We start from the raw sequence: 26,568 nt of genomic DNA on the forward strand, positions 1-26,568 counted from the left end.
CTTCGGCAAATCAGATCACGACTCCATTTTACTCCTCCCTTCCTATAGGCAAAAAATCAAACAGGAAGCACCCATGCTAATATCTTTTCAACATTAATCTGACCAATCAGAATCCATGCTGCAAGATCATTTTAATCACACGGACTGGGATATGTTCCGGGTAGCCTGGGAGAATAACATTGACGTATTCACAGACACGGTGACTGAGTATATCAGGAAGTGTATAGGGGATGTTGTTCCCACTGTGACTATTAAAATCTACCGAAAGCAGGAACTGAAATCACGAACCACCACGGCAAGATGCCTGGGAATATGGTTGAATACAAACAGAGTAGGTATTCCCTCCGTAAGGCAATCAAATAGGCAAAATGTCAGTACAGAGACAAAGTGGAGTTGCAATTCAACGGCTCAGACACGAGACATATGTCTATGCAGGGTCTACAGACAACCATGGATTACAAAGGGGAAACCAGCCACGTTGCAAACACCGTCTTGCTCCCAGACAAGCTAAACACCTAAGCCAGCTTTGAGGATAACACAGTGCCACCGACACGGCCAGCCCCCAAGGACTGTGGGCTTTCGTTCTCCGTGGCCGACGTGAGTAAGACATTTAAGTGTGTTAACCCTCGCAAGGCTGCCGGCACAGATGGCAACCCTAGCCGTGTCCTCAGAGCATGCGCAGACCAGCTGACTGGAGTGTTTACGGACATATTCAATCTCTCCCTATCCCAGTCTGCTGTCCCCACTTGCTTCAAGATGTCCACCAATGTTCCTGTACCCAAGAAAGCAAATGTAGTGGAACTAAATTACTATCACCCAGTAGCACTCACTTCTTTCATCATGAAGTGCTTTGAGAGGCTAGTTAAGGATCATATCACTTCTACCTTACCTACCAGACAAGCAAAATGCCTTTTATGCTCACTTCGAGGCAAGCAACACTGAAGCATGCACCAGCTGTTCTTGATGACTGTATGATACCGCTCTCGGTATCCGATGTGAGGAAGACCTTTAAACAGGTCAACGTTCACAAAGCCCCGGGGCCAGATGGATTACCAGAACGTGTACTCAAAGCATGCGCAGACCAATTGGCAAGTGTCTTCACTGACATTTTCAACCTCTCCCTGACCGAGTCTGTAATACCTACATGTTTCAAGCAGACCATCATAGTCCCTGCGCCCAAGGAAGCGAAGGTAACCTGCCTTAATGATTACCGCCCCGTAGCACTCACGTTGGTAGACATGAAGTGCTTTGAAAGGCTGGTCATGGCTCACATCAACAGCATCCTCCCTGATATCCTGTACCCACTCCAATTTGCATACTGCCCCAACAGATCCACAGATCTCTCACGTCACCCCGCTCCTCCGCTCTCTCCACTGGCTTCCAGTTGAAGCTCGCATCCGCTACAAGACCATGGTGCTTGCCTACGGAGCTGTGAGGGGAACGGCACCTCCGTACCTTCAGGCTCTGATCAGGCCCTACACCCAAAAAAGGGCACTGCGTTCATCCACCTCTGGCCTGCTCTCCTCCCTACCTCTGAGGAAGCACAGTTCCCGCTCAGCCCAGTCAAAACTGTTCGCTGCTCTGGCACCCCAATGGTGGAACAAGCTCCCTCACGACGCCAGGACAGCGGAGTCAATCACCACCTTCCGGAGACACCTGAAACCCCACCTCTTTAAGGAATACCTGGGATAGGATAAAGTAATCCTTCTAACCCCCCCCTTAAAAGATTTAGATGCACTATTGTAAAGTGGTTGTTCCACTGGATATTATAAGGTGAATGCACCAATTTGTAAGTCGCTCTGGATAAGAGCGTCTGCTAAATGTAAATGTAAATCTCAATCGCACTCCATTGCTCTTTTCCACCTGGACAAAAGGAACACCTATGTGAGAATGCTGTTCATTGACAGGCGGACCGTTAGGCTGTGGACAGGCGGACCGTTAGGCTGTGGGCAGGCGGACCGTTAGGCTGTGGGCAGGCGGACCGTTAGGCTGTGGACAGAGGGTTTCATGCGTTTTTATTTTCTAATGGTTGTCTATTTCATCTTCATCCATATCACAGCTGTCTATCTCTCCCTTAAAACTTTCCTTGTCAATTTATATGATTGGTTTAGACATTATTCTGCCCCCTGACTGAGTATAGAGAAATGTATAGTGTATCCTTGTTGCCCTGGAAGAGGTGGTCTTCACTGATATATCCCTTAAACAATGTAACTGGGAATCAAAATGGCCTGCCCGTACTGGGAATCAACATGGCCTGCCCGTACTGGGAATCAACATGGCCTACCCGTACTGGGAATCAACATGGCCTGCCCGTACTGGGAATCAACATGGCCTACCCGTACTGGGAATCAACATGGCCTACCCGTACTGGGAATCAACATGGCCTGCCCGTACTGGGAATCAACATGGCCTACCCGTACTGGGAATCAACATGGCCTGCCCGTACTGGGAATCAACATGGCCTGCGCGTACTCCTAAATTTTAAACAATAATGACTTGCCTTTTGCATCCCCCCCAATGATCCGAATGTGGAATCCGTACCGTTTCTGATTTATCATGGACAGTAATGGTTTGAGAACAGTCCAAGATTTGAAAGATACACGTTATGAGAACAGTCCAAGGTTTGAGATACACGTTATGAGAACAGTCCAAGGTTTGAGATACATGTTATGAGAACAGTCCAAGGTTTGAGATACACGTTATGAGAACAGTCCAAGGTTTGAGATACATGTTATGAGAACAGTCCAAGGTTTGAGATACACGTTATGAGAACAGTCCAAGGTTTGAGATACACGTTACCAGACTACTCGTTTTCTCTATATTTAGGTCAGCTATGCTGTCCTCTGGACTCCCTTGGGAAACCCAACTACCAAACCATCCAATGATGCAATTTATACATCTGGGCTCACAAAAGGTTGACTAATTTGACTAATTTCAGTTAAAGCCCAACACATATAAACAATAAATACACTGATTGTATAAAACATGGTTTTTAATCCTTGAGACAATTGAGACATGGATTGTGTATGTGTGCCATTCAGAGGGTTAATGGGCAAGACGAACAATTTAAGTGCCTTTGAACGGGGTGTGGTAGTAGGTGCCAGATGCAGCGGTTTGTGTCAAGAACTGCAATTTTGCTGGGTTTTTCACGCTCAACAGTTTCCTGTGAGTATCAAGAATGGTCCAATCACAATTGTGGGAAGGGGTGGTATAGGGAGGGTTTTTATGGGTTGCCTGGAGGGGCAGGATGGTGGATTGTCTGTCTGATTTGAACCCCTCACAGAAGAAAAAGGAAATAAGAAAAAGTTGGTCACCAATTTTTTTTTATCAGTGATCTGATTGGTTGATGAAGGTGTGTCGGTGATCTGATTGGTTGATGGTGTTTCAGTGATCTGATTGGGTGATGAGGGTGAATCAGTAGTCTGACTGGGTGATGCTGTATCCCTGATTTGATTGGTTGCCTCTCCTGCAGGGTGAGTTTGTGAATGAGTACATCGGAGAGCTGATCGATGAAGAGGAATGTCGCTCCAGGATCAAGTACTACCAGGAGAATGACATCACTCACTTCTACATGCTCACCATCGACAAGGTAAACTATGACATCACTCACTTCTACATGCTCACCATTGACAAGGCCGTACCCTCTGGGCTGTCATGGGGTCCAATTATTGAACTATAATGTATTGAAGGCCTACTGTAACCAGGTTTCTCCAGCACATAGAGGTCCTGTCTGCTTGTGTTGGTGTCCCTGACTGCTTGAGCCAGATGAACAGTATTGCTTTGGCGATGTTCCACCCAGGACCTCTGTGACATTACAGAAAACAAGATCTGGAGCTCTGCTTCCATATTCACAAGTCAATGAATTAGATGTTTTGAGTGTTACAGCGTTATTCATTACCATCAGCGTTAATCATCAATCAATCAAATGTATTTATAAAGCCCTTCTTACATCAGCTGATGTCACAAAGTGCTGTACAGAAACCCAGCCTTAAACCCCAAACAGCAAGCAATGCAGGTGTAGAAGCACGGTGGCTAGGAATCACCTCTTATAATGTTACTGCTGGCCTGTACACTGACCTGTTATAATGTTACTGCTGACCTGTTATAATGTTACTGCTGGCCTGTACACTGACCTGTTATAATGTTACTACTGCTGGCCTGTACACTGACCTGTTATAATGTTACTGCTGGCCTGTACACTGACCTGTTATAATGTTACCTACTGCTGGCCTGTACACTGACCTGTTATAATGTTACTACTGCTGGCCTGTACACTGACCTGTTATAATGTTACTACTGCTGGCCTGTACACTGACCTGTTATAATGTTACTACTGCTGGCCTGTACACTGACCTGTTATAATGTTACTGCTGGCCTGTACACTGACCTGTTATAATGTTACTACTGCTGGCCTGTACACTGACCTGTTATAATGTTACTACTGCTGGCCTGTACACTGACCTGTTATAATGTTACTGCTGGCCTGTACACTGACCTGTTATAATGTTACTACTGCTGGCCTGTACACTGACCTGTTATAATGTTACTGCTGGCCTGTACACTGACCTGTTATAATGTTACTGCTGGCCTGTACACTGACCTGTTATAATGTTACTACTGCTGGCCTGTACACTGACCTGTTATAATGTTACTACTGCTGGCCTGTACACTGACCTGTTATAATGTTACTACTGCTGGCCTGTACACTGACCTGTTATAATGTTACTGCTGGCCTGTACACTGACCTGTTATAATGTTACTACTGCTGGCCTGTACACTGACCTGTTATAATGTTACTGCTGGCCTGTACACTGACCTGTTATAATGTTACTACTGCTGGCCTGTACACTGACCTGTTATAATGTTACTACTGCTGGCCTGTACACTGACCTATTACAATGTTACTACTGCTGGCCTGTACACTGACCTGTTACAATGTTACTACTGCTGGCCTGTACACTGACCTGTTACAATGTTACTACTGCTGGCCTGTACACTGACCTGTTATAATGTTACTACTGCTGGCCTGTACACTGACCTGTTATAATGTTACTACTGCTGGCCTGTACATTGACCTGTTATAATGTTACTACTGCTGGCCTGTACACTGGACTGACCTGTTGGGATTCCAGGACCGGATCATAGACGCCGGCCCCAAAGGAAACTACTCCCGCTTCATGAACCACAGCTGCCAGCCCAACTGTGACACGCAGAAATGGACGGTGAACGGCGACACGAGAGTTGGGCTCTTCGCCGTCTGTGACATCCCTGCTGGTGAGAACCCAGACATGTCTGCTACTCTTCTCTTGTTTTATGGTTGTGTTGACTTAGTTATTTGGTGTTTTGTGGTTTAAAGGGACAGTCAGTTTGTTAATGTACCGGACGTGAGTCAGGCTCATGGTCTCGTGAGGAGGTAGCCCCTACCTGCGACTTCAAAATCACTGTCACCCTCGGCTCAAAAGGGAATTTCCTCTTGGTCTGACGTTGTTTTCTCCCGTGGGAGACCCAGGTTCAGATCCCAACCATAACATTAACATGGTGTTTTGTGGTTTCCAGGGACAGAGCTCACCTTCAACTACAACCTGGATTGTCTTGGTAATGAAAAGACGGCGTGTCGCTGTGGGGCTTCCAACTGTAGCGGTTTCCTTGGAGACCGGCCCAAGGTGAGTGTTCCGAGAGGAGCCAAATCAGAAATGATCGAAAGATTTAGAATGGCGACACTTTATAAAAAACACATGACAGTCTTGACGTCCACCTGACTATTGTCTCCTGTTCCAGACCTCTGGTGGCCAGGCCCCTATCTGACTGTTGTCTCCTGTCCAGACCTCTGGTGGCCAGGCCCCTATCTGACTGCTGTTTCCTGTCAGACCTCTGGTGGCCAGGCCTCTATCTGACTGTTGTTTCCTTTCAGACCTCTGGTGGCCAGGCCCCTATCTGACTGTTGTTTCCTGTCAGACCTCTGGTGGCCAGGCCCCTATCTGACTGCTGTTTCCTGTCAGACCTCTGGTGGCCAGGCCTCTATCTGACTGCTGTTTCCTGTTCCAGGCCTCTGGTGGCCAGGCCTCTATCTGACTGCTGTTTCCTGTTCCAGGCCTCTGGTGGCCAGGCCTCTATCTCAAATCAAATGTATTTGTCACATGCGCAAAATACAACAGGTGTAGACCTTACTGTGAAATACGTAATTACAAATACCTAACAACAGTGCAGTTCAAGAAATAGAGTTAAGAAAATATCTTCACGACTGTCTTGGTGTGTTTGGACCATGATGGTTTGGTGATGTGGACACCAAGGAGCTCTCGACCCGCTCCACTGTTCGGCCCTCCTTTTCCTGTAGTTCACGTTCAGCTCCTTTGTCTTGCTCAGATTGAGGGAGAGGTTGTTGTCCTGGCACCACACTGCCAGGTCTCTGACCTCCTCCCTGTAGGCTGTCTCATCGTTGTCGGTGATCAGGCCTACCACTGTTGTGTTGTCAGCAAACTTAATGTTGGTGAACAGGGAGTACAGGAGGGGACTGAGCACGCACCCCTGAGGGACCCCTGTGTTGAGGATCAGCGTGGCAGATGTGTTGTTACCTACCCTTACCACTTGGGGGCGGCCCGTCAGGAAGTCCAGGATCCAGTTGCAGAGGGAGGTGTTTAGTCCCAGGGTCCTTAGCTTAGTGATGAGCTTTGAGGACACTATGGTGTTGAACGCTGAGCTGTAGTCAATGAATAGCATTCTCACATAGGTGTTCCTTTTGTCCAGGGGGAAAGTATGGAGTACGATAGAGATTGACACATCTGTGGATCTGTTGGGGCGGTATGCAAATTGGAGTTGGTCTAGGGTTTCTGGGATGATGGTGTTGACTGTTTCCTGTCAGACCTCTGTTGGCCAGGCTCCTATCTGACTGTTGTTTCCTGTCAGACGTCTGGTATCCAGGCCGCGGAGCCCAAGGGGAAGAAAGCCAAGAAGAAAGTGAAGAAGCGTCGGGCGCGTAACGAGGGGAAGGAGTCTGAGGACGAGTGTTTCCGCTGTGGAGACGGAGGGCAGCTGGTTCTGTGTGACAGGAAGAGCTGCACCAAGGCCTTCCACCTTTCTTGCCTGGACCGCACCAAGAGACCCTTCGGTAAGACCTTAACCCCCTAACCCTTCCACCTCTCCTGCCTGGACCGCACCAAGAGACCCTTCGGTAAGACCCTAGCCCTAATTAAAAATGAAAAGCTGAAATATCTTGAGTCAATAAGTATTCAAACCCTTTGTTATATGGCTAGACTCAATTAGTTCCGGAGTAAAAATATTCTTAACAAGTTTCATGGACTCACTCTGTGTGCAATAATAGTGTTGAACAAATTGAATGGCTACCTCATCTCTGTACCCCACACATACAATTATCTGTAAGGTCCCTCAGTCGAGCAGTGAATTTCAAACAGATTCAACCACAAAGACCAGGGAGGTTTTCCAATGGCTCACAGAGAAGGGCACCTATTGGTAGATGGTTAAAACATTTCATTAAAAAGGCAGACATTGAATATCCCTTTGAGCATGGTATAGTTATGAATTACAATTTGGTTGGTATATCAATAGAGCCCCATAGTGTAGGTGTTTTATAATACCCATAAAACCTAGCGGTCAAACAGGGAAATGGTACCAATCGTTTTTCCACCGTTCTTTCCTCCCATAGGGGATTTAACAATTAAAATATGGTCTGTGTTTCGTGTAGGCTTACCCTGGCGTGACGTTTTGATAGCCATGTAAATCTCTCTAGGACAAGGTGACTTTTATCAATATATTCAGCTCTATTTCCTCTCAGATTCTAAAATGCTAATTAGAATTAAAGTAGACATCATGCAAGACTACAAATCCCTGCCGGCACCTGCACGTCATCTCTAGCTGAAACCTTTGCTAACAGGTATTATTTAAAACTTGCACAGTTCACAGAATTGTCCATTGAAAGAAATGTAGCCAATTTATTCATTGCTACATTTAGCTAACATTAGATCGTTAATCCAAAGATTGTTACCTTTGCCTCGATTCGTCAGTCTCGTCCAGATCATCCTGGCATTTGTAGTTCTTTATGATAGCCACATTAGCAGCTAATTAGCATTTCATTTTGGGGGGGTGAATAAAGGTGAATGTATTGATAAAGTCAGCTTGTCGTAGAGAGATGAAAACGTAACGGCAGGGTAAGCCTACACGAAACAAAGGGGATTTACACTTAAAATAAGGGCTATGGGACCAGTTAATGGTTGAAAAACAATTGGAACTATTTCCCTGTTTGACTGCTAGGTTTTATGGGTATTATGACTCATACTGTGGTACTTTGTAGTGACTGGGTGTATAAAGGTACAGGCATCCTTCCTAATTCCGTTTCCGGAGAGGGAAACCACACAGGGATTTAATGGCTGTGATAGGAGAGAACTGAGGATGGATCAACAACATTATAGTTACTCCACAATACTAACCTAAATGACAGAGTGAAAAGAAGGAAGCCTGTACCGAATACAAATATTCAAAAAATATATTATATATATAACCCAAACACATGATAATATATATCCCCACCAACCCCTCTTATACGCTGCTGCTACTCTCTGTTTATCATATATGCATAGTCACTTTAACTATACATTCATGTACATACTACCTCAATTGGACCGACCAACCAGTGCTCCCACACATTGGCTAACCGGGCTATCTGCGTTGTGTCCCACCACCCGCCAACCCCTCTTTTACGCTACTGCTACTCTCTGTTCATCATATATGCATAGTCACTTTAACCATATCTACATGTACATACTACCTCAATCAGCCTGACTAACCGGTGTCTGTATGTAGCCTCTCTACTGTATATAGCCTCCCTACTGTATATAGCCTCTCTACTGTATATAGCCTCTCTAATGTATATAGCCTCTCTAATGTATATAGCCTCTCTAATGTATATAGCCTCTACTGTTATAGCCTCTCTACTGTATATAGCCTCTCTACTGTGTATAGCCTGTCTACTGTGTATAGCCTGTCTTTTTACAGTTTTATTTCATTATTTACCTATTGTTCACCTAACACCTTTTTTGCAATATTGGTTAGAGCCTGTAAGTCAGCATTTCACTGTAAGGTCTACACCTGTTGTATTCGGCATTTCACTGTAAGGTCTACTACACCTGTGGTATTCAGCGCACGTGACAAACTTTGATTTGATATCTAACCCTAACACATTATAATGCCATGTATCTGACCCCATTATCATGCTATATATCTGACCCCATTATAATGTTATACATCTGACCCCATTGTAATGTTATATATCTGACCCCATTATCATGCTATATATCTGACCCCATTATAATGCCATATATCTGACCCCATTATCATGCTATATATCTGGCCCCATTATCATGTTATACATCTGACCCCATTATCATGCTATATATCTGACCCCATTATCATGCTATATATCTGAACCCATTATAATGCCATATATCTGACCCCATTATCATGCTATATATCTGACCCCATTATAATGCCATATATCTGACCCCATTATCATGCTATATATCTGACCCCATTATCATGTTATACATCTGACCCCATTATCATGCTATATATCTGACCCCATTATCATGCTATATATCTGAACCCATTGTAATGTTATATCTGACCCCATTATCATGCTATATATCTGACCCCATTATCATGTTATACATCTGACCCCATTATCATGCTATACATCTGACCCTATTATAAATCTGACCCCATTATCATGCTAATGATCTGACCCCATTATAATGCCATATATCCGACCCCATTATCATGCTATACATCTGACCCCATTATAATGCTATAGATCTGACCCCATTATAATGCTATATCTGACCCCATTTTGTTATACATCTGACCCCATTATCATGCTAAAGATCTGACCCCATTATCATGCTAATGATCTGACCCATTATAATGCCATGTATCTGACCCCATTATCATGCTATACATCTGACCCCATTATGTTATACATCTGACCCCATTATGTTATACATCTGACCCCATTATGTTATACATCTGACCCCATTGTAATGTTATATATCTGACCCCATTATCATGCTATATATCTGACCCCATTATAATGCCATATATCTGACCCCATCATCATGTTATATATCTGACCCTATTATCATGCTATATATCTGACCCCATTATAATGCCATATATCTGACCCCATCATCATGTTATATATCTGACCCTATTATCATGCTATATATCTGACCCCAACGCATTATCATGTTATACATCTGACCCCAACGCATTAAAATACTATGAACACAACATGCAACAATTTCAAAGATTTTACTGAGTTACAGTTAATATAATTAAATTAATTCATTAGGCCCTAATCTATGGATTTCACATGACTTGGTCACAGACCTTTTTTTAGGAGCGTGAATTGGGCTGTGGTGGTCACGAATATTTGTCAGCTGGTGATTGTCAAGCAAATAACATGTCGGTCTCACAGTAATTGACCGTTAATTAACAAACACATTTAGCATCTCCTGGCTTCCACACACAGCCTACAAGTCACTGATGCAGAAAAGTCTAATAAATCCATGTAATATAGCCTACACCTTCAAAATAAATCCATTTATTTTAGACGGGTCTAAAGAAACATGATATGAAGAAAATGTAGTCTTTCAGAAGAACAGAATAGCATATTCTGAGTTGTCCTTATGTTAGGCCCTGCTATAGCTGTGGCTGTGGGCTAGTTCATTTAGCAGACAAGATTTGGCATTACTTTATAGTATGAAGAATACATTTGAACAAAGCTGAATAAAATGGAAAGGATATTTATCCAAAAGATTTGAGGGAGGGGTGTACATGTGTTGAGCAGTTTACATTAAGCATATAGGAGGACCTGTTTCTTTGTTGAGTTATTAATGTAACTTTACTTGTTCTACAAACATTGGGCTGCTATGTTTGGATTTTTAATACATTCTAAGGCTGCAAATAAAATGTTAAAAACAAAATGTATTTGTCACATGCGCCGAATACAACAGGTGTAGACCTTCCCGTGAAATGCTTACTTACAAGCCCTTAACCAACAATGCAGTTCAAGAAATAGTTAAGAAAATATTTACTAAATAAACGAAAGTACATTTTTTCAATAAAAAACACAAAATAACGCGGCAGTATACAGGGGGTACTGGTACCGAGTCAATGTGGAGGCTATATACAGGGGGTACCGGTACAGAGTCAATGTGGAGGCTATATACAGGGGGTACCGGTACAGAGTCAATGTGGAGGCTATATACAGGGGGTACTGGTACAGAGTCAATGTGGAGGCTATATACAGGGGGTACCGGTACAGAGTCAATGTGGAGGCTATATACAGGGGGTACCGGTACAGAGTCAATGTGGAGGCTATATACAGGGGGGTACCGGTACAGAGTCAGTGTGGAGACTATATACAGGGGGTACAGGTTAGTTGAGGTAATTTGTACATGTAGGTTTAAAGTGATTATGCATAGATAATAAACAGCAAGTAGCAGCAGTGTAAAAACTAGGGGGGTCTCTAATCCCGTACCTCCCAACAGGCTCCCGGTCCCCATACCTCCCAACAGGCTCCTGGTCCCCATACCTCCCAACAGGCTCCCGGTCCCCATACCCCCAACAGGCTCCCGGTCCCCATACCTCCCAACAGGCTCCCGGTCCCCATATTTGACCTATATTATTTGTGTGGATGTATTGGTGTGTAGGCTGGACGTATTGGTGTGTAGGCTGGACGTATTGGTGTGTAGGCTGGACGTATTGGTGTGTAGGCTGGATGTATTGATGTGTAGGCTGGATGTATTGGTGTGTAGGCTACGCGTGGATGTATTGGTGTGTAGGCTGGATGTATTGGTGTGTAGGCTGGATGTATTGATATGTAGGCTACGCGTGAATGTATTGGTGTGTAGGCTGGATGTATTGATATGTAGGCTGGATGTATTGGTGTGTAGGCTGGATGTATTGATATGTAGGCTACGCGTGAATGTATTGGTGTGTAGGCTGGATGTATTGGTGTGTAGGCTGGATGTATTGATATGTAGGCTACGCGTGGACGTATTGGTGTGTAGGCTGGATGTATTGATATGTAGGCTACGCGTGAATGTATTGGTGTGTAGGCTGGATGTATTGGTGTGTAGGCTGGATGTATTGATATGTAGGCTACGTGTGAAGGACCCCAGGAAGAGTAGCGAATGCTTTATCAACAGTTAATGGGCATCCTAATCAAATATGGAAATCCCCCGACATGTAGTGAACCATGGGCATCAGATGGGCATGCCCTCATTTGGAGAGCAGAAGCTGGGGAGTTTGAGTCCTTTCCCATTGATTATAGCTATAGCATCAATTCTTAGTTTCAGTGTTATATGACAAGGTATTGATGTGAGCTTCTGTGCGTCTGCCTCCCCGCACATTGTTTTCACCATTGTAGAATAATAGTGAAGACATCAAAACTATGGAACCATGTAGTAACCAAAAAGTGTTAAACAAATCCAAATAAATGCATTCCAGGTGACTACCTCATGAAGCTGGTTGAGAGAATGCCAAGAGTGGGCAAAGCTGTCATCAAGGCAAAGGGTGGCTATTTGAAGAATCTCAAATATAAAATATATATTTAAAAAAAAATGTTGGTTACTACATGATTTCATAGTTTTGATGTCTAAACTATTATTATACAATGTAGAAAATATAAAAAAATATTGATTTTTCTTTTAACTTGAATTTGGAAATTCTCCCACAACCACATTTTCATATCAGGCGACCCAACATGGGGTCGTGACCACTAGTTTGGGAACCGCTGGACTGGATAGTTCTATAATAGATATTATAATGGTTATTATGTTATATTTCAGGGCGCTGGGACTGCCCGTGGCACCACTGTGACGTGTGTGGGAAACCATCTGAGGCGTTCTGCCAGCTGTGTCCCAACTCATTCTGCAAGAACCACCAGGAGGGGGCGCTGCGGCCCTGGCCCCCCAAGGGACAGCTCTGCTGCCAGGAGCATGACCACCCCTTACCCAGAGTGGACTGAGGCCTAGGCTGACCCGGCCCCCGACACACCCCATCGAACCCTCTAAAGGCTTCAGGAGACGCCTTGAGTTTCAGGTCTAACAGTCTGACCTGCAGCAGAACAGGACCCAACCCCATAATGTCTTCAAGATGACAGAAAGCCCTTTGTGAATGTATGTTGTCTCTCTCTCTCATCAGGGATCTGCTGTACTAATCTACACCTCCAACCAACCAGGTCCTTTTACACTCAGCCAGCCAATCAGGTCCTTTTACACTCAGCCAGCCAATCAGGTCCTTTTACACTCAGATAGCCAGCTAATCAGGTCCTTCCATTCAGCTTCTACCTGTTAGTTGTCTGCACTGAGAGAACTGAACACACACCTGTCTGTGGTAGGTCAGCAGAGTACAGTACACCTCCCAGCTACAGTCAGCAGAGTACAGTACACCTCCCAGCTACAGTCAGCAGAGTACAGTACACCTCCCAGCTACAGACAACAGAGTACAGTACACCGCCCAGCTACAGACAGCAGAGTACAGTACACCTCCCAGCTACAGACAGCAGAGTACAGTACACCTCCCAGCTACAACATTTGTCTCATCTCTTGAAGCGCCTCTCCTCTCATAGATGACTTTAAACAGTAGAGGTTTCTATTATTTATGTGTGTATATGAAAGAGCAACATTCTAGTAATACTGAAATAGTTAGTTCCAGGTGGTTTTATGTGATAAGTAATATCTAAGGATAGGCCTTGAATTCGGTTTGTTTCCTGTAATAGCCATAGGATTCATTTCATTCTAGACAAGTACATAATATTGTTTTAATTGTTTTCTTCATTTGAGTGATGCTAGTATACCTGGTCAGATAGTGTTATTAAAGCACAGAGCTGAAACCCTATTGTGGACTTTTACTCTGAAACCTTGAGATTATTTCAGGTTTTTCTACTTGAGTCTTTTAGGTGCTCAGGAGTTCTTGGCTGGAGCATGTGATGTTTTACGTTTACATTTACGTCATTTAGCAGACGCTCTTATCCAGAGCGACTTACAAATTGGTGCATTCACCTTATGATATCCAGTGGAACAACCACTTTACAATAGTACATCTATATCTTTTTTGGGGGGGGGGGGGTTAGAAGGATTACTTTATCCTATCCCAGGTATTCCTTAAAGAGGTGGGGTTTCAGGTGTCTCCGGAAGGTGGTGATTGACTCCGCTGTCCTGGCGTCGTTTTCTTTTTGTGAGATGAGGCGTCCATGTGGTTTAAAGCACAGTGAGTTACACTACATGACCACCTGCTGGTCCATCTCATTCCAAAATCATGGGCATTAATATGGAGTTGGTCCCCCTTTGCTGCTATAACAGCCTCCATTTTTCTGGGAAGGCTTTCCACTACATGTTGGAACATTACTGCAGGGACTTGCTTCCATTCGGCCACGAGCATTAGTGAGATTGGGCACTGATGTTGAACAGGGAAGTTTGGTGGTGGCAGCATCATGCTGTGGGAATGTTTTTCAGCGGCAGGGACTGGGAGACTAGTCAGATCGAGGCAAAGATGAACGGAGCAAAGTTCAGTGAGATCCTTGATGAAAACCTGCTCCAGAGCACTCAGGGGCGAAGATTCACCTTCCAACAGAACAACGACCCTAAGCACACAGCCAAGACAACGCAGGAGTGGCTTTGGGACAAGTCTCTGAATGTCCATGAGTGGCCCAGCCAGAGCCTGGACTTGAACCCGATTGAACATCTCTGGAGACCTGAAAATAGCTGTGCAGCGACGCTCCCCATTCAACCTGACAGAGCTTGAGAGGATCTGCAGAGAAGAATGGGAGAAACTCCCCAAATACAGGTGTGCCAAGCTTGTAGCATCATACCCAAGAAGACTTGAGGCTGTAATCACTGTCAAAGGTGCTTCAACAGAGTACTGAGTAAAGGGTCTGAATGCGATATTGTTATATATATATATATACTGCTCCAAAAAATAAAGGGAGCACTAAAATAACATCCTAGATCTGAATGAAATAATCTTACTAAATACTTTTTTCTTTACATAGTTGAATGTGCTGACAACAAAATCACACAATGGAAATCCAATTTATCAACCCATGGAGGTCTGGATTTGGAGTCACACTCAAAATTAAAGTGGAAAACCACACTACAGGCTGATCCAACTTTGATGTAATGTCCTTAAAACAAGTCAAAATGAGGCTCAGTAGTGTGTATGACCTCCCTACAACGCCTGGGTATGCTCCTGACAATCTGTGGTGCAACGTGGCGTTGGTGGATGGAGCGAGACATGATGTCCCAGATGTGCTCAATTGGATTCAGGTCTGGGGAACGGGCGGGCCAGTCCATAGCATCAATGCCTTCCTCTTGCAGGAACTGCTGACACACTCCAGCCACATGAGGTCTAGCATTGTCTTGCATTAGGAGGAACCCAGGGCCAACCGCACCAGCATATGGTCTCACAAGGGGTCTGAGGATCTCATCTCGGTACCTAATGGCAGTCAGGCTACCTCTGGCGAGCACATGGAGGGCTGTGCGGCCCCCCAAAGAAATGCCACCCCACACCATGCCGGTCATGCTGGAGGATGTTGCAGGCAGCAGAACGTTCTCCACGGTGTCTCCAGACTGTCACGTCTGTCACATGTGATCAGTGTGAACCTGCTTTCATCTGTGAAGAGCACAGGGCGCCAGTGGCGAATTTGCCAATCTTGGTGTTCTCTGGCAAATGCCAAACGTCCTGCACGGTGTTGGGCTGTAAGCACAACCCCCACCTCTGGATATCGGGCCCTCATACCACCCTCATGGAGTCTGTTTCTGACCGTTTGAGCAGACACATGCACATTTGTGGCCTGCTGGAGGTCATTTTGCAGGGCTCTGGCAGTGCTCCTCCTTGCACAAAGGCGGAGGTAGCGGTCCTGCTGCTGGGTTGTTGGCCTCCTCCACGTCTCCTGATGTACTGGCCTGTCTCCTGGTAGCGCCTCCATGCTCTGGACACTACGCTGACAGACACAGCAAACCTTCTTGCCACAGCTCGCATTGATGTGCCATCCTGGATGAGCTGCACTACCTGAGCCACTTGTGTGGGTTGTAGACTCCGTCTCATGCTACCACTAGAGTGAAAGCACCGCCAGCATTCAAAAGTGACCAAAACATCAGCCAGGAAGCATAAGAACTGAGAAGTGGTCTGTGGTCCCCACCTGCAAAACCACTCCTTTATTGGGGGAGTCTTGCTAATTGCCTATAATTTCCACAACAACATGTGAAATTTGTCAATCAGTGTTGCTTCCTAAGTGGACAGTTTGATTTCACAGAAGTGTGACTGACTTGGAGTTACATTGTGTTCCCTTTATTTCTTTGAGCAGTATATATATTTGCAAAGATTTTTTTTTAAATCTGTTTTTGCTTTGTCATTATGGGGCATTGTGTGTAGATTGGCGGGAAATGTACTCAATTTTAGAACAAGGCTGTAAGGTAACAAAATGTGTAGAAAGTGAAGGGGTCTGAATACTTTCAGAATGCACTGTATATGAGCAGGCTATTAAATTGTGGCAAACACAGCATTAGTTTAAACTTAATTTGGCTAAAGAAAATGTCTCAACAGAATGAAATAAAACAATTGCAAACTGGTTTAAACCTTGACAAAAGTTTTGAACAGGCTGTATTGCAGCAATTACCGACAATACCCAATAAATGCCAGAAATAGGCTGTTATTTATTTGACAACTGGTCTACTTATAACCATCTTAAACTAAATATGGAGCACACAATTAAAAAGACAAATATTTAAGCCAATGACAATGTCTCAACAGAATTAAACAAAACAGGTTTTGCATATTTAAAAAAAAAAAAAAGGTTTTGATTAATAAATAGGCCTACAATAATAATGATTAAATAAATGGATGATCAAATCAAATTTATGTCACATACACATGGTTAGCAGATGTTAATGCGAGTGTAGCGAAATGCTTGTGCTTCTAGTTCTGACCATGCAGTAATATCTAACAATTTCACAACAACTACCTAATACACACAAGTGTAAAGGAATGAATACGAATATGTACATAAAAATATATAAATGAGTGATGGCCGAACGGCATAGGCAAGATGCAGTAGATGGTATGGAGTACAGTATATACATATGAGATGAGTAATGTAGGTTATGAAAACAAAGTGGCATTGTTTAAGGTGGCTAGTGATGCATTACATCAGGATGCAGTAGATGGTATAGAGTACAGTATATACATATGAGATGAGTAATGTAGGTTATGAAAACAAAGTGGCATTGTTTAAAGTGGCTAGTGATACAACTAATTATGGCAAGATGCAGTAGATGGTATGGCGTATAATATAAAGTGGCTAGTGATTACATCAATTTTCCCATTATTAAAGTGGCTTGAGTTGAGTCAGTATGTTGGCAGCAGCCTCTCAATGTTAGTGATGGCTGTCTGATGGCCTTGAGATAGAAGCTGTTTTTCAGTCTCTCGGTCCCAGCTTTGATGCACCTGTACTGACCTCGCCTTCTGGATGATAGCGGGGTGAACAGGCAGTGGCTCGGGTGGTTGTTGTCTTTGATGATCTTGTTGGCCTTCCTGTGACATCGGGTGGTGTAGGTATCCTGGAGGGCAGGTAGTTTGCCCCTGGTGATGCGTTGTGCAGACCTCACCACCCTCTGGAGAGCCTTGGTGGTTGTGGGCGGAGCAGCTGCCGTACCAGGCGGTGATACAGCCCGACAGGATGCTCTCGATTGTGCATCTGTAAAAGTTTGTGAGTGTTTTTGGTGACAAGTTGAATTTCTTCAGCCTCCTGAGGTTGAAGAGGCGCTGCTGCGCCTTCTTCACCACGCTGTCTGTGAGCGGACCATTTCAGACTGTCAGTGATGCTTAACAATGTGATATCAATAGAGGTCTATTTTCTGGGTGATTTTGAATATTAACTGTCTCTCATCAAGCTGCCCACTCAAGAGAAAGCTTCAAACTGTAACTAGTGCCTGCAACCTGGTTCAGGTTATCAATCAGCCTACAAGGGTAGTTCAACAGAACAGGAATGAAATCATTAACATGTATTGATCACATCTTTAATAATGCGGCAGAAATTTGTTTGAAAGTATCCAAATCCATAGGATGTAGTGATCACAATATAGCAGGCATATCTAGGAAAACCAAAGTTCCAAAGGCTGGTCCTAATATAGTGTATAAGAGGTCATACAATACGTTTTGTAGTGATTCCTATGTTGTTGATGTAAAGAATATTTGCTGGTCCGTGGTGTGTAATGAGGAGCAACCAGACCCTGTACTTGACACATTTATGAAATTGTTGATTCCAGTTACTAATAAGCATGAACCCATTAATAAAATAACTGTAAACTAAAAATGTGTATGGCTGAGGGATGAGGAAAAAGAAATGGCAAAGTCTGAAGTTTACATACACTTAGGTTGGAGTCATTAAAACTCGTTTTTCAACCACTCAACAAATTTCTTGTTAACAAACTATAGTTTTGGCAAGTCGGTTAGGACATCTACTTTGTGCATGACACAAGTAATTTTTCCAACAATTGTTTACAGATTATTTCACTTATAATTCCCTTTCACAATTCCAGTGGGTCAGAAGTTTACATACTAAGTTGACTGTCTTTAAACAGCTTGGAAAATTCCAGAAAATGATGCCATGTCGTTAGAAGCTTCTGATAGGCTAAATGACATCAATTGGAGTCGTACCTGTGGATGTATTTCAAGGCCAACCTTCAAACTCAGTGCCTCTTTGCTAGACATCATGGGAAAATCAAAAGAAATCAGCCAAGACCACAGTTGTAGACCTCCACAAGTCTGGTTCATCCTTGAAATTTCTATCAGCATGTTAAATGTGCAAGCAGAGGGGGAAAAAAACTCTAGCCCACCTTTACTCCACACACAGAGACGCGTACAAAGCTCTCCCTCCATTGGCAAATCTGACCATAATTCTATCCTCCTGATTCCTGCGTTCAAGCAAAAATTAAAGCAGGAAGCCCAGTGACTCGGTCAATAAAAAAAGTGGTCGGATGCAGCAGATGCTAAGCTACAGGACTGTTTTGCTATCACAGACTGGAATATGTTCCGGGATTCTTCCAATGGCATTGAGTACACCACATCAGTCACTGGCTTCATCAATAAGTGCATCGATGATGTCGTCCCCACAGTGACTGTACGTACATATCCAAACCAGCAGCCCTGGATTACAGGCAACATCCGCACTGAGCTAAAGGGTAGAGCTGTCGCTTTCAAGGAGCGGGACACTAACCCGGAAGCTTATAAGAAATCCCACTATGCCCTCAGACTAACCGTCAATACAGGCCTAAGATTGATTCATACTACACCAGCTCCGATGCTCGTCGGATGTGGCAGGGCTTACAAAGGGAAGCACAGCCGAGAGCTGCCCAGTGACATGAGCCTACCAGACGGGCTAAACTACTTCTATGCTCGCTTCGAGGCAAGTAACACTGAAACATGCATGAGAGCACCAGCTGTTCCGGACTACTGTGTGATCACGCTCTCTGCAGCCAATCTGAGTAAGACCTTTAACCTCTATGGGACCCCTTCCCGTTCTCATCCCATTAACGGGATTGATTTTGACAACAGCCAGTGGAAAATCAGAGCGCCAAATTTAAAACAGCTAAAATCTCATAATTCCATTTTCTCAAACAATCAACTATTTTACACCATTTTAAAGAAACTTCTCGTTAATCTAACCACATTGTCCGATTTCAAAAAGGCTTTAAGGCGAAAGCATAAAATTAGATTATGTTAGGACATAAACTTCACAAGAAACACCACACAGCCATTTTCCAAGCAACTAGATGCATCACAAAAACCCAAAACACAGCTAAATGAAGCACTAACCTTTGACGATCATCAGATGACACTCCTAGGACATTATGTTACACAATACATGTATGTTTTGCTCGATAAAGTTCATATTTATATCCAAAAACAGCATTTTACATTGGCGCGTAATGTTGAGAAATGTTTTCCCTCCAAACCTTCCGGTGAATGAGCACACACAGTAAGTAAATTCTCATCGTAAACATTGATCAATATAGAAGTGTTATGCACAGAATTATAGATACACTTCTAAATGTAATCGCTTTGTCAGATTTCAAAAAAGGTTCACGGCGAAAGCACAATTTGCAATAATCTGAGTACAGCCCAGATGACACTTTCAACTAGCAAACAGAAACCCGCCATCTTGGAGTCAATAAAACTAAGAAATTACATTATAAATATTCACTTACCTTTGATTATCTTCATCAGAAGGCACTCCCAGCACCACAATAAATGTTCGATAAAGTTCATATTTATTTCCAAATAATTCGTTAGGTTCACTATCCAAATCCACTACGCGCGTGCTTACTTAGTCCAGTCAAAAAGTTATACTACAGTTTGTAGAAACATGTCAAACGATGTATAGAATCAATCTTTAGGTTGTTTTTATTATATACTTTGAATAAAATTCCAACCGGACCTATCCGTTCTCTTTAGGAGTGAATATGAACTCAGCTCGCTCCCAAGTCATTGCCCATGCCTTATAATGGGACACCAGTTTACCACAGCTGGTATTCCCTTCAAACACCGTTTTAAAGACTGCTGACATCTAGTGGAAGCTTTAGGAAGTGCAAAATTAACCCTAAGTCACTGTATACAGTCAAGGCAATCACTTGAAAGGACTACAAGCACCAGACTTCCCACTTCCTGCTTGACTTTTTCTCAGGTTTTTGCTTGCCATATGAGTTCTGTTATACTCAGACACCATTCAAACAGTTTTAGAAACTTCAGAGTGTTTTCTATCCAAATCTACTAATAATATGCATATTCTAGTTTCTGGGACAGAGTAGTAACCTGTTTAAATTGGGTACGTTTTTCATCCGGCCTTAAATACTGCCCCCTAGCCCTAAGAGGTACAAGTCAACATTCACAAGGCCGCAGGGCCAGATGGATTACCAGGACGTGTACTGCGAGCATGCGCTGACCAACTAGCAAGTGTCTTTACTGACATTTTCAACCTCTCCCTGTCCGAGTCTGTAATACCAACATGTTTCAAGCAGACCACCATAGTCCCTGTGCCCCAGAACACCAAGGTAACCTGCCTAAATGACTACCGACCCGTAGCACTCACGTCTGTAGTCATGAAGTGCTTTGAAAGGCTTGTCATGGTTCACATCAACACCATTATCCCAGAAACCCTTGACCCACTCCAATTTGCATAGTTCCCTAACAGATCCACAGATGATACTATTCCACACTGCCCTTTCCCACCTGGACAAAAGGAACACCTATGTGAGAATGCTATTCATTGACTACAGCTCAGCCTTCAACACCATAGTGCCCTCAAAGCTCATCAATAAGCTAAGGTCCTTGGGACAAAACACCTCTCTCTGCAACTGGATCCTGGACTTCCTGACGGGCCGTCCCCAGGTGGTAAGGGTAGGTAACAACATCGGCCACGCTGATCCTCAACACAGGGGCCCCTCAGGGGTGCATGCTCAGTCTCCTCCTGTACTCACTGTTCACTCATGACTATAGTCGTAGGCCTGATCAACGACGAGACAGCCTATACGGAGGTGGTCAGAGGCCTGGCCGTGTGGTGCCAGGACAACAACCTCTCCCTCAATGTGATCAAGACAAAGGAGATGATTGTGGACTACAGGAAAAGGAGGACCGAGCACGCCCCCATTCTCATTGACGGGGCTGTAGTGGAGCAGGTTGAGAGCTTCAAGTTCCTTGGTGTCCACATCCACCAACAAACTATCATGGTCCAAGCACACCAAGACAGTCGTAAAGAGGCCACAACAAAACTTATTCCCCCTCAGGAGACTGAAAAGACGTAGCATGGGTCCTCAGATCCTCAAAAGGTTCTACCATCAAGAGCATCCTGACTGGTTGCATAACTGCCTGGTATGGCAACTGCTTGGCCCCCTGACCGCAAGGCACTATAGAGGGTAGTGCGTATGGCCCAGTACATCACTGGGGTCAAGCTTCCTGCCATCCAGGACCTCTATACCAGGCGGTGTCAGTCGAAGGCTCTAAAAATTGTCAGACTCCAGCCACCCTAGGCAGACTGTTCTCTCTGCTACCGCACGGCATCGGAGCGCCAAGTCTAGGTCCAAGAGGCTTCTAAACAGCTTCTACCCCCAAGCCATAAGACACTTGAACATCTAATCAAATGGCTACCCAAACTATTTGCATTGCCCAACCCCCTCTTTTACGCCGCTGCTACTCTATGATCTATACGTAGTCACTAATAGCTCTACCTACTTGCACATATCTCAACTACCTCGACGAACCGGTGCCCTCGCACATTGACAATTTTTATTTATTTTACTAGGCAAGTCAAATTCTTATTTACAATGACGGCCTACCAAAAGGCCTCCTGCGGGGACGGGGCCTGGGACAAAAAAAATACAATATAAATATAGGACAAAACGCACATCACAACACTACATAAAGAGAGACCTAAGACAAGGCAGCAACACATGACAACACAACATGGTAGCGGTACAAACATTATTGGGCACAGACAACAGCACAAAGGGCAAGAAGGAAGAGACAACAATACAATACAAATATATCCTGCCTGTTTGGCCCTGTCCGGGGGTATCATCGGATGGGGCCACAGTGTCTTCTGATCCCTCCTGTCTCAGCCTCCAGTATTTATGCTGCAGTAGTTTGTGTCGGGGGGCTAGGGTCAGTCTGTTACATCTGGAGTATTTCTCTTGTCTTATCCGGTGTCCTGTGTGTATTTAAATATGCTCTCTCTCTTTCTGTCTTTCTCTCGGAGGACCTGAGCCCTAGGACCATGCCTCAGGACTACCTGGTATGATGACTCCTTGCTGTCCCCAGTCCACCTGGCCGTGCTGCTGCTCCAGTTTCAACTGTTCTGCCTGCGGCTATGGAACCCTGACCTGTTCACCGGACGTGCTTGTTGCACCCTCGACAACTACTATGATTATTATTATTTGACCATGCTGGTCATTTATGAACATTTTGACCATGTTCTGTTATAATATCCACCCTGCACAGCCAGAAGAGGACTGGCCACCCCTCATAGCCTGGTTCCTCTCTAGGTTTCTTCCTAGGTTTTTGGCCTTTCTAGGGAGTTTTTCCTAGGGAGTTTTTCCTAGCCACCGTGCTTCTTTCACATGCTTTGCTTGCTGTTTGGGGTTTTAGGCTGGGTTTCTGTACAGCACTTTGAGAATATCAGCTGATGTACGAAGGGCTATATAAAAATACATTTGTTTTGATTTGATTTGAATACACAAAGCAACCACAACTGTCACAAGTAAGTGTCCACGATTGAGTCTTTGAATGAAGAGAAAACTGTTCAGTTTGAGTGTTGTTTGCAGCTCGTTCCAGTCGTTAGCTGCAGCGAACTGAAAAGAGGAGGGACCCAGGGATGTGTGCGCTTTGGGGACCTTTAACAGAATGTGACTGGCAGAACGGGTGTTGTATGTGGAGGATGAGGGCTGCAGTAGATATCTCATTTAGGGGGGAGTGAGGCCTAAGGTTTTATAAATAAGCATCAACCAGTAGGTTTTGCAACAGGTATACAGAGATGACCAGTTTACAGAGGGGTATAGAGTGCAGTGATGTGTCCTATAAGGAGCATTGGTGGCAAATCTAATGACCAAATGGTAAAGAACATCTAGCCGCTTGAGAGCACCCTTACCTTCCAATCTATAAATTATGCCTCCTAATTTGGAGGGAAGGCGTGTTTTTGGAGAGAGATAGGAGATGGACCAAACTCATTTACATGTGTACTTTGGGGTTCTTATCCTTGCTGGTGTTTTCAGATCCAATGGAGATTCCACAGAATCCCTGTGGGATGCAGAAACTGGCAGAGAACTTTTCCGTGCAACAATGTCTCTGGAAAACTTCCACATTATTTCCAGGATTATCCGCTTCGATAACCGAGACACCAGACAAGTTCGGCCGCAGAGACACAAGCTAGCTGCAATCAGGTCAGTGTGGGACAAGTGGGTGGACCGCTTTCCCTGTTTTACAACCCTGGGCCCAACATTACTGTTGATGAGCAGCTTATGCCATTTAGGGGCCGCTGCTTCTTCAGGCAGTACATACCGTCTAAACCCAATGGAATCAAGATCTGGGCTGTCTGTGATGCTGCTTCCTCATATGCGTGGAACTTGCAAGTTTAGATGGAGGAGCCCCTGAGAAGAACCAAGGGATGAGGATTGTCCTGCACGTGACACAGGGACTCCATGGCCAAATCACATGTATTAACTTGTTTTACTATGCACAAGCTGGGACAGGAGCTCCTCAAGAGGAAGCTGACGATGGTAGGAACAGGCCAGATCTCCCACCTCAGCTGTTGAATACACAGAACAGGCCTAGCAATTCCTCTGTTTATGTTCACAGCTAACATCCCTAGTGTCCTACGTGCCAAAGACAGCAAAAATGTGGTGGAAGGAATTGATGAGGCAACACATCCCAGCTTCTGCAGCCATCGTGAGGAGGATGTTGGTGCCCCATCCACCCAACCCACAGACCCAATACAGGAAGTAAGTGTGAGTGATGTTGCATGTGTCTGACTCTCCTACCTTGGCCTGATGGAACTATATATGTGAGTGATTGAGATGTTAGTAAAATTCCTGAACTAAGCGTTTTCATCATTCTAGATTGCAGCCGGTTGCAACAAGAAGCGCTGCGATGTGTGTGGACCCAAGAAGGACAGGAAGACACGTACCAAATGCATGCAACACACACACCGTAAAACTCTGTCCCTCATGTGGTGTGTAAATGAGCCCCATTGAATTTGTGTTCAATGGGGCTCATTTCTCATTTTCATAAAATACTGTATGTGAAATTTGTCCAGTTCAAAGCAATAAACAAAAGTGAAAACTTTTTTCATTTATATTTGTTTCACCCATGTCCTGATTATAATCGATTTGTTAACAAAAATCACATTTTATAAAAAAACACTTATTGGTAAATGTGATCTAGCATATATATATGCATGCTAGATCACATTTACCAATAAGTGTTTTTTATAAAATGTGATTTTTTAAGATAGACAACGCAGAGGATGAGGACTAAAAACTAGTCCTAATGGTCAATAGGGAATTGTCAATAGGAGTTGGGTTTCAGTTCAACATCTGTAGAATGTCAGTCCTGAACTACGGTCTGTCCGTTTAGTCTGGAGCAGGATACTTGTTATTTGGCTATTGGCCCAGTGGTACTGCAAGGACTTCTGATTGGTCAAGGCTAGGGTGGGGGGGTTATAAATGACATCCGGTTCCTTTGTTTTGTGGAGAAAAGCTGAAGACAGGGTAGACTGAACATCTACCTCCCAGCATTGCATCTATGATTTGTCCTTCTCAAATCAACCTATTTTCTCCCTCTGATTTGCTTTGGAGTTTGTGTTATTGAAGAATAACAACAACTGCTAACACATAGGTAAATATGAACCATGTATGCTGTCAATATTGCTTGTAATTGATATAAATCAGCATCTAAGTATTTTTACGTAAATTGTTGTGACTTCATTAGAACCGCGAACATTGGGTGAATAACAAAAACATGAACACCACACAAGCGTTAAGTTCAAAGTCCGTATACAGAGAAAAGGGAATTACGTTAAATTAACGCACGCTTAACTCCGGTCACACTATCATTTCTCAGTAATAACTTAAAATCGGATGACCCCTGTAGGTTCAGGAGCAACGATGAGTCAGAACAGGAAGTGGCTTCAGTCTTCAGATCATGTCACTCAGGGTTCAAACCACAGATCATTGCATGGATATCACCATTGAGGGCTTCCACCATTTCAAAATGGTCAACTGGTGGGGATTCCTATGGGTTGGGAAAGATCAGCCGGTGATCAGAGAATTGGTCTTGTAATTGGTTGCCTAGTTGTATTTCCGTCTGTAATAAAGCCCTTTTGTGGGGGAAAACTTGGCTGGTCCTGGCTCCCCAGCGGGTGGGCCTATGGCCACCATTGGCTGCGCCCCTACCCAGTCATGTGAAATCCATAGATTAGGGCCTATGAATTTATTTCAATTGACAGATTTCCTTATATGAACTGTAACTCAGTAAAGTGGGTTAGAGTCAGGGTCAGTTAGACTGTATGGGGGGTTAGAGTCAGACTGTATGGTGGATTAGAGTCAGACTGTATGGGGGGTTAGAGTCAGGGTCAGTTAGACTATGGTGGGCTGGTCAGTTAGACTATGGTGGGTTAGAGTCAGGGACGGTCAGACTGTATGGTGGGTTAGAGTCAGGGACGGTCAGACTGTATGGTGGGTTAGAGTCGGACTGTATGGTGGGTTAGAGTCGGACTGTATGGTGGGTTAGAGTCAGACTGTATGGGGGGGTTAGAGTCAGACATATCGGGGGGTTAGAGTCAGGGTCAGTTAGACTGTATGGGGGTTAGACTGTATGGTGGGTTAGAGTCAGGGTCAGTCAGACTGTATGGTGGGTTAGAGTCAGGGTCAGTCAGACTGTATGGTGGGTTAGAGTCAGGGTCAGTCAGACTGTATGGTGAGTTAGAGTCAGACTGTATGGGGGTTAGAG

General features: G+C 44.3%; 2 protein-coding genes across 4 annotated transcripts in view; one reads left to right on the forward strand and one right to left on the reverse strand.

The window, feature by feature from the left end:
- nsd2 (nuclear receptor binding SET domain protein 2) overlaps positions 1 to 13,906 on the forward strand; it is a 65,430-nt gene extending 51,524 nt beyond the window's left edge. Inside the window, exons 16-20 of one of the 2 annotated variants that reach the window (XM_045723823.1) lie at positions 3,473 to 3,589; positions 5,133 to 5,274; positions 5,557 to 5,663; positions 6,904 to 7,168; positions 12,861 to 13,906. In XM_045723823.1, the coding sequence (XP_045579779.1) occupies positions 3,473 to 3,589; positions 5,133 to 5,274; positions 5,557 to 5,663; positions 6,904 to 7,125 (588 nt within the window). In that variant the 3' untranslated portion in view covers positions 7,126 to 7,168; positions 12,861 to 13,906. The remainder of the gene's footprint in view (positions 1 to 3,472; positions 3,590 to 5,132; positions 5,275 to 5,556; positions 5,664 to 6,903; positions 7,169 to 12,860) is intronic. The other variant, XM_045723822.1, reaches the window with a different exon arrangement.
- A 3,842-nt stretch (positions 13,907 to 17,748) lies between these two features.
- The window catches only part of LOC106611402 (protein Jade-1), a 38,051-nt gene continuing 29,231 nt past the window's right edge, over positions 17,749 to 26,568 (reverse strand). Inside the window, exon 9 of one of the 2 annotated variants that reach the window (XR_006771028.1) lies at positions 17,749 to 17,767. The gene's annotated coding sequence lies outside the window, so the exon portion shown is untranslated. Of the gene's footprint in view, positions 17,768 to 24,898; positions 25,852 to 26,568 lie in introns of those variants that run through there. The other variant, XR_006771027.1, reaches the window with a different exon arrangement.

This window comes from Salmo salar, chromosome ssa09 (assembly GCF_905237065.1).
Source record: "Salmo salar chromosome ssa09, Ssal_v3.1, whole genome shotgun sequence".
Taxonomy (NCBI): Eukaryota; Metazoa; Chordata; class Actinopteri; order Salmoniformes; family Salmonidae; genus Salmo; species Salmo salar.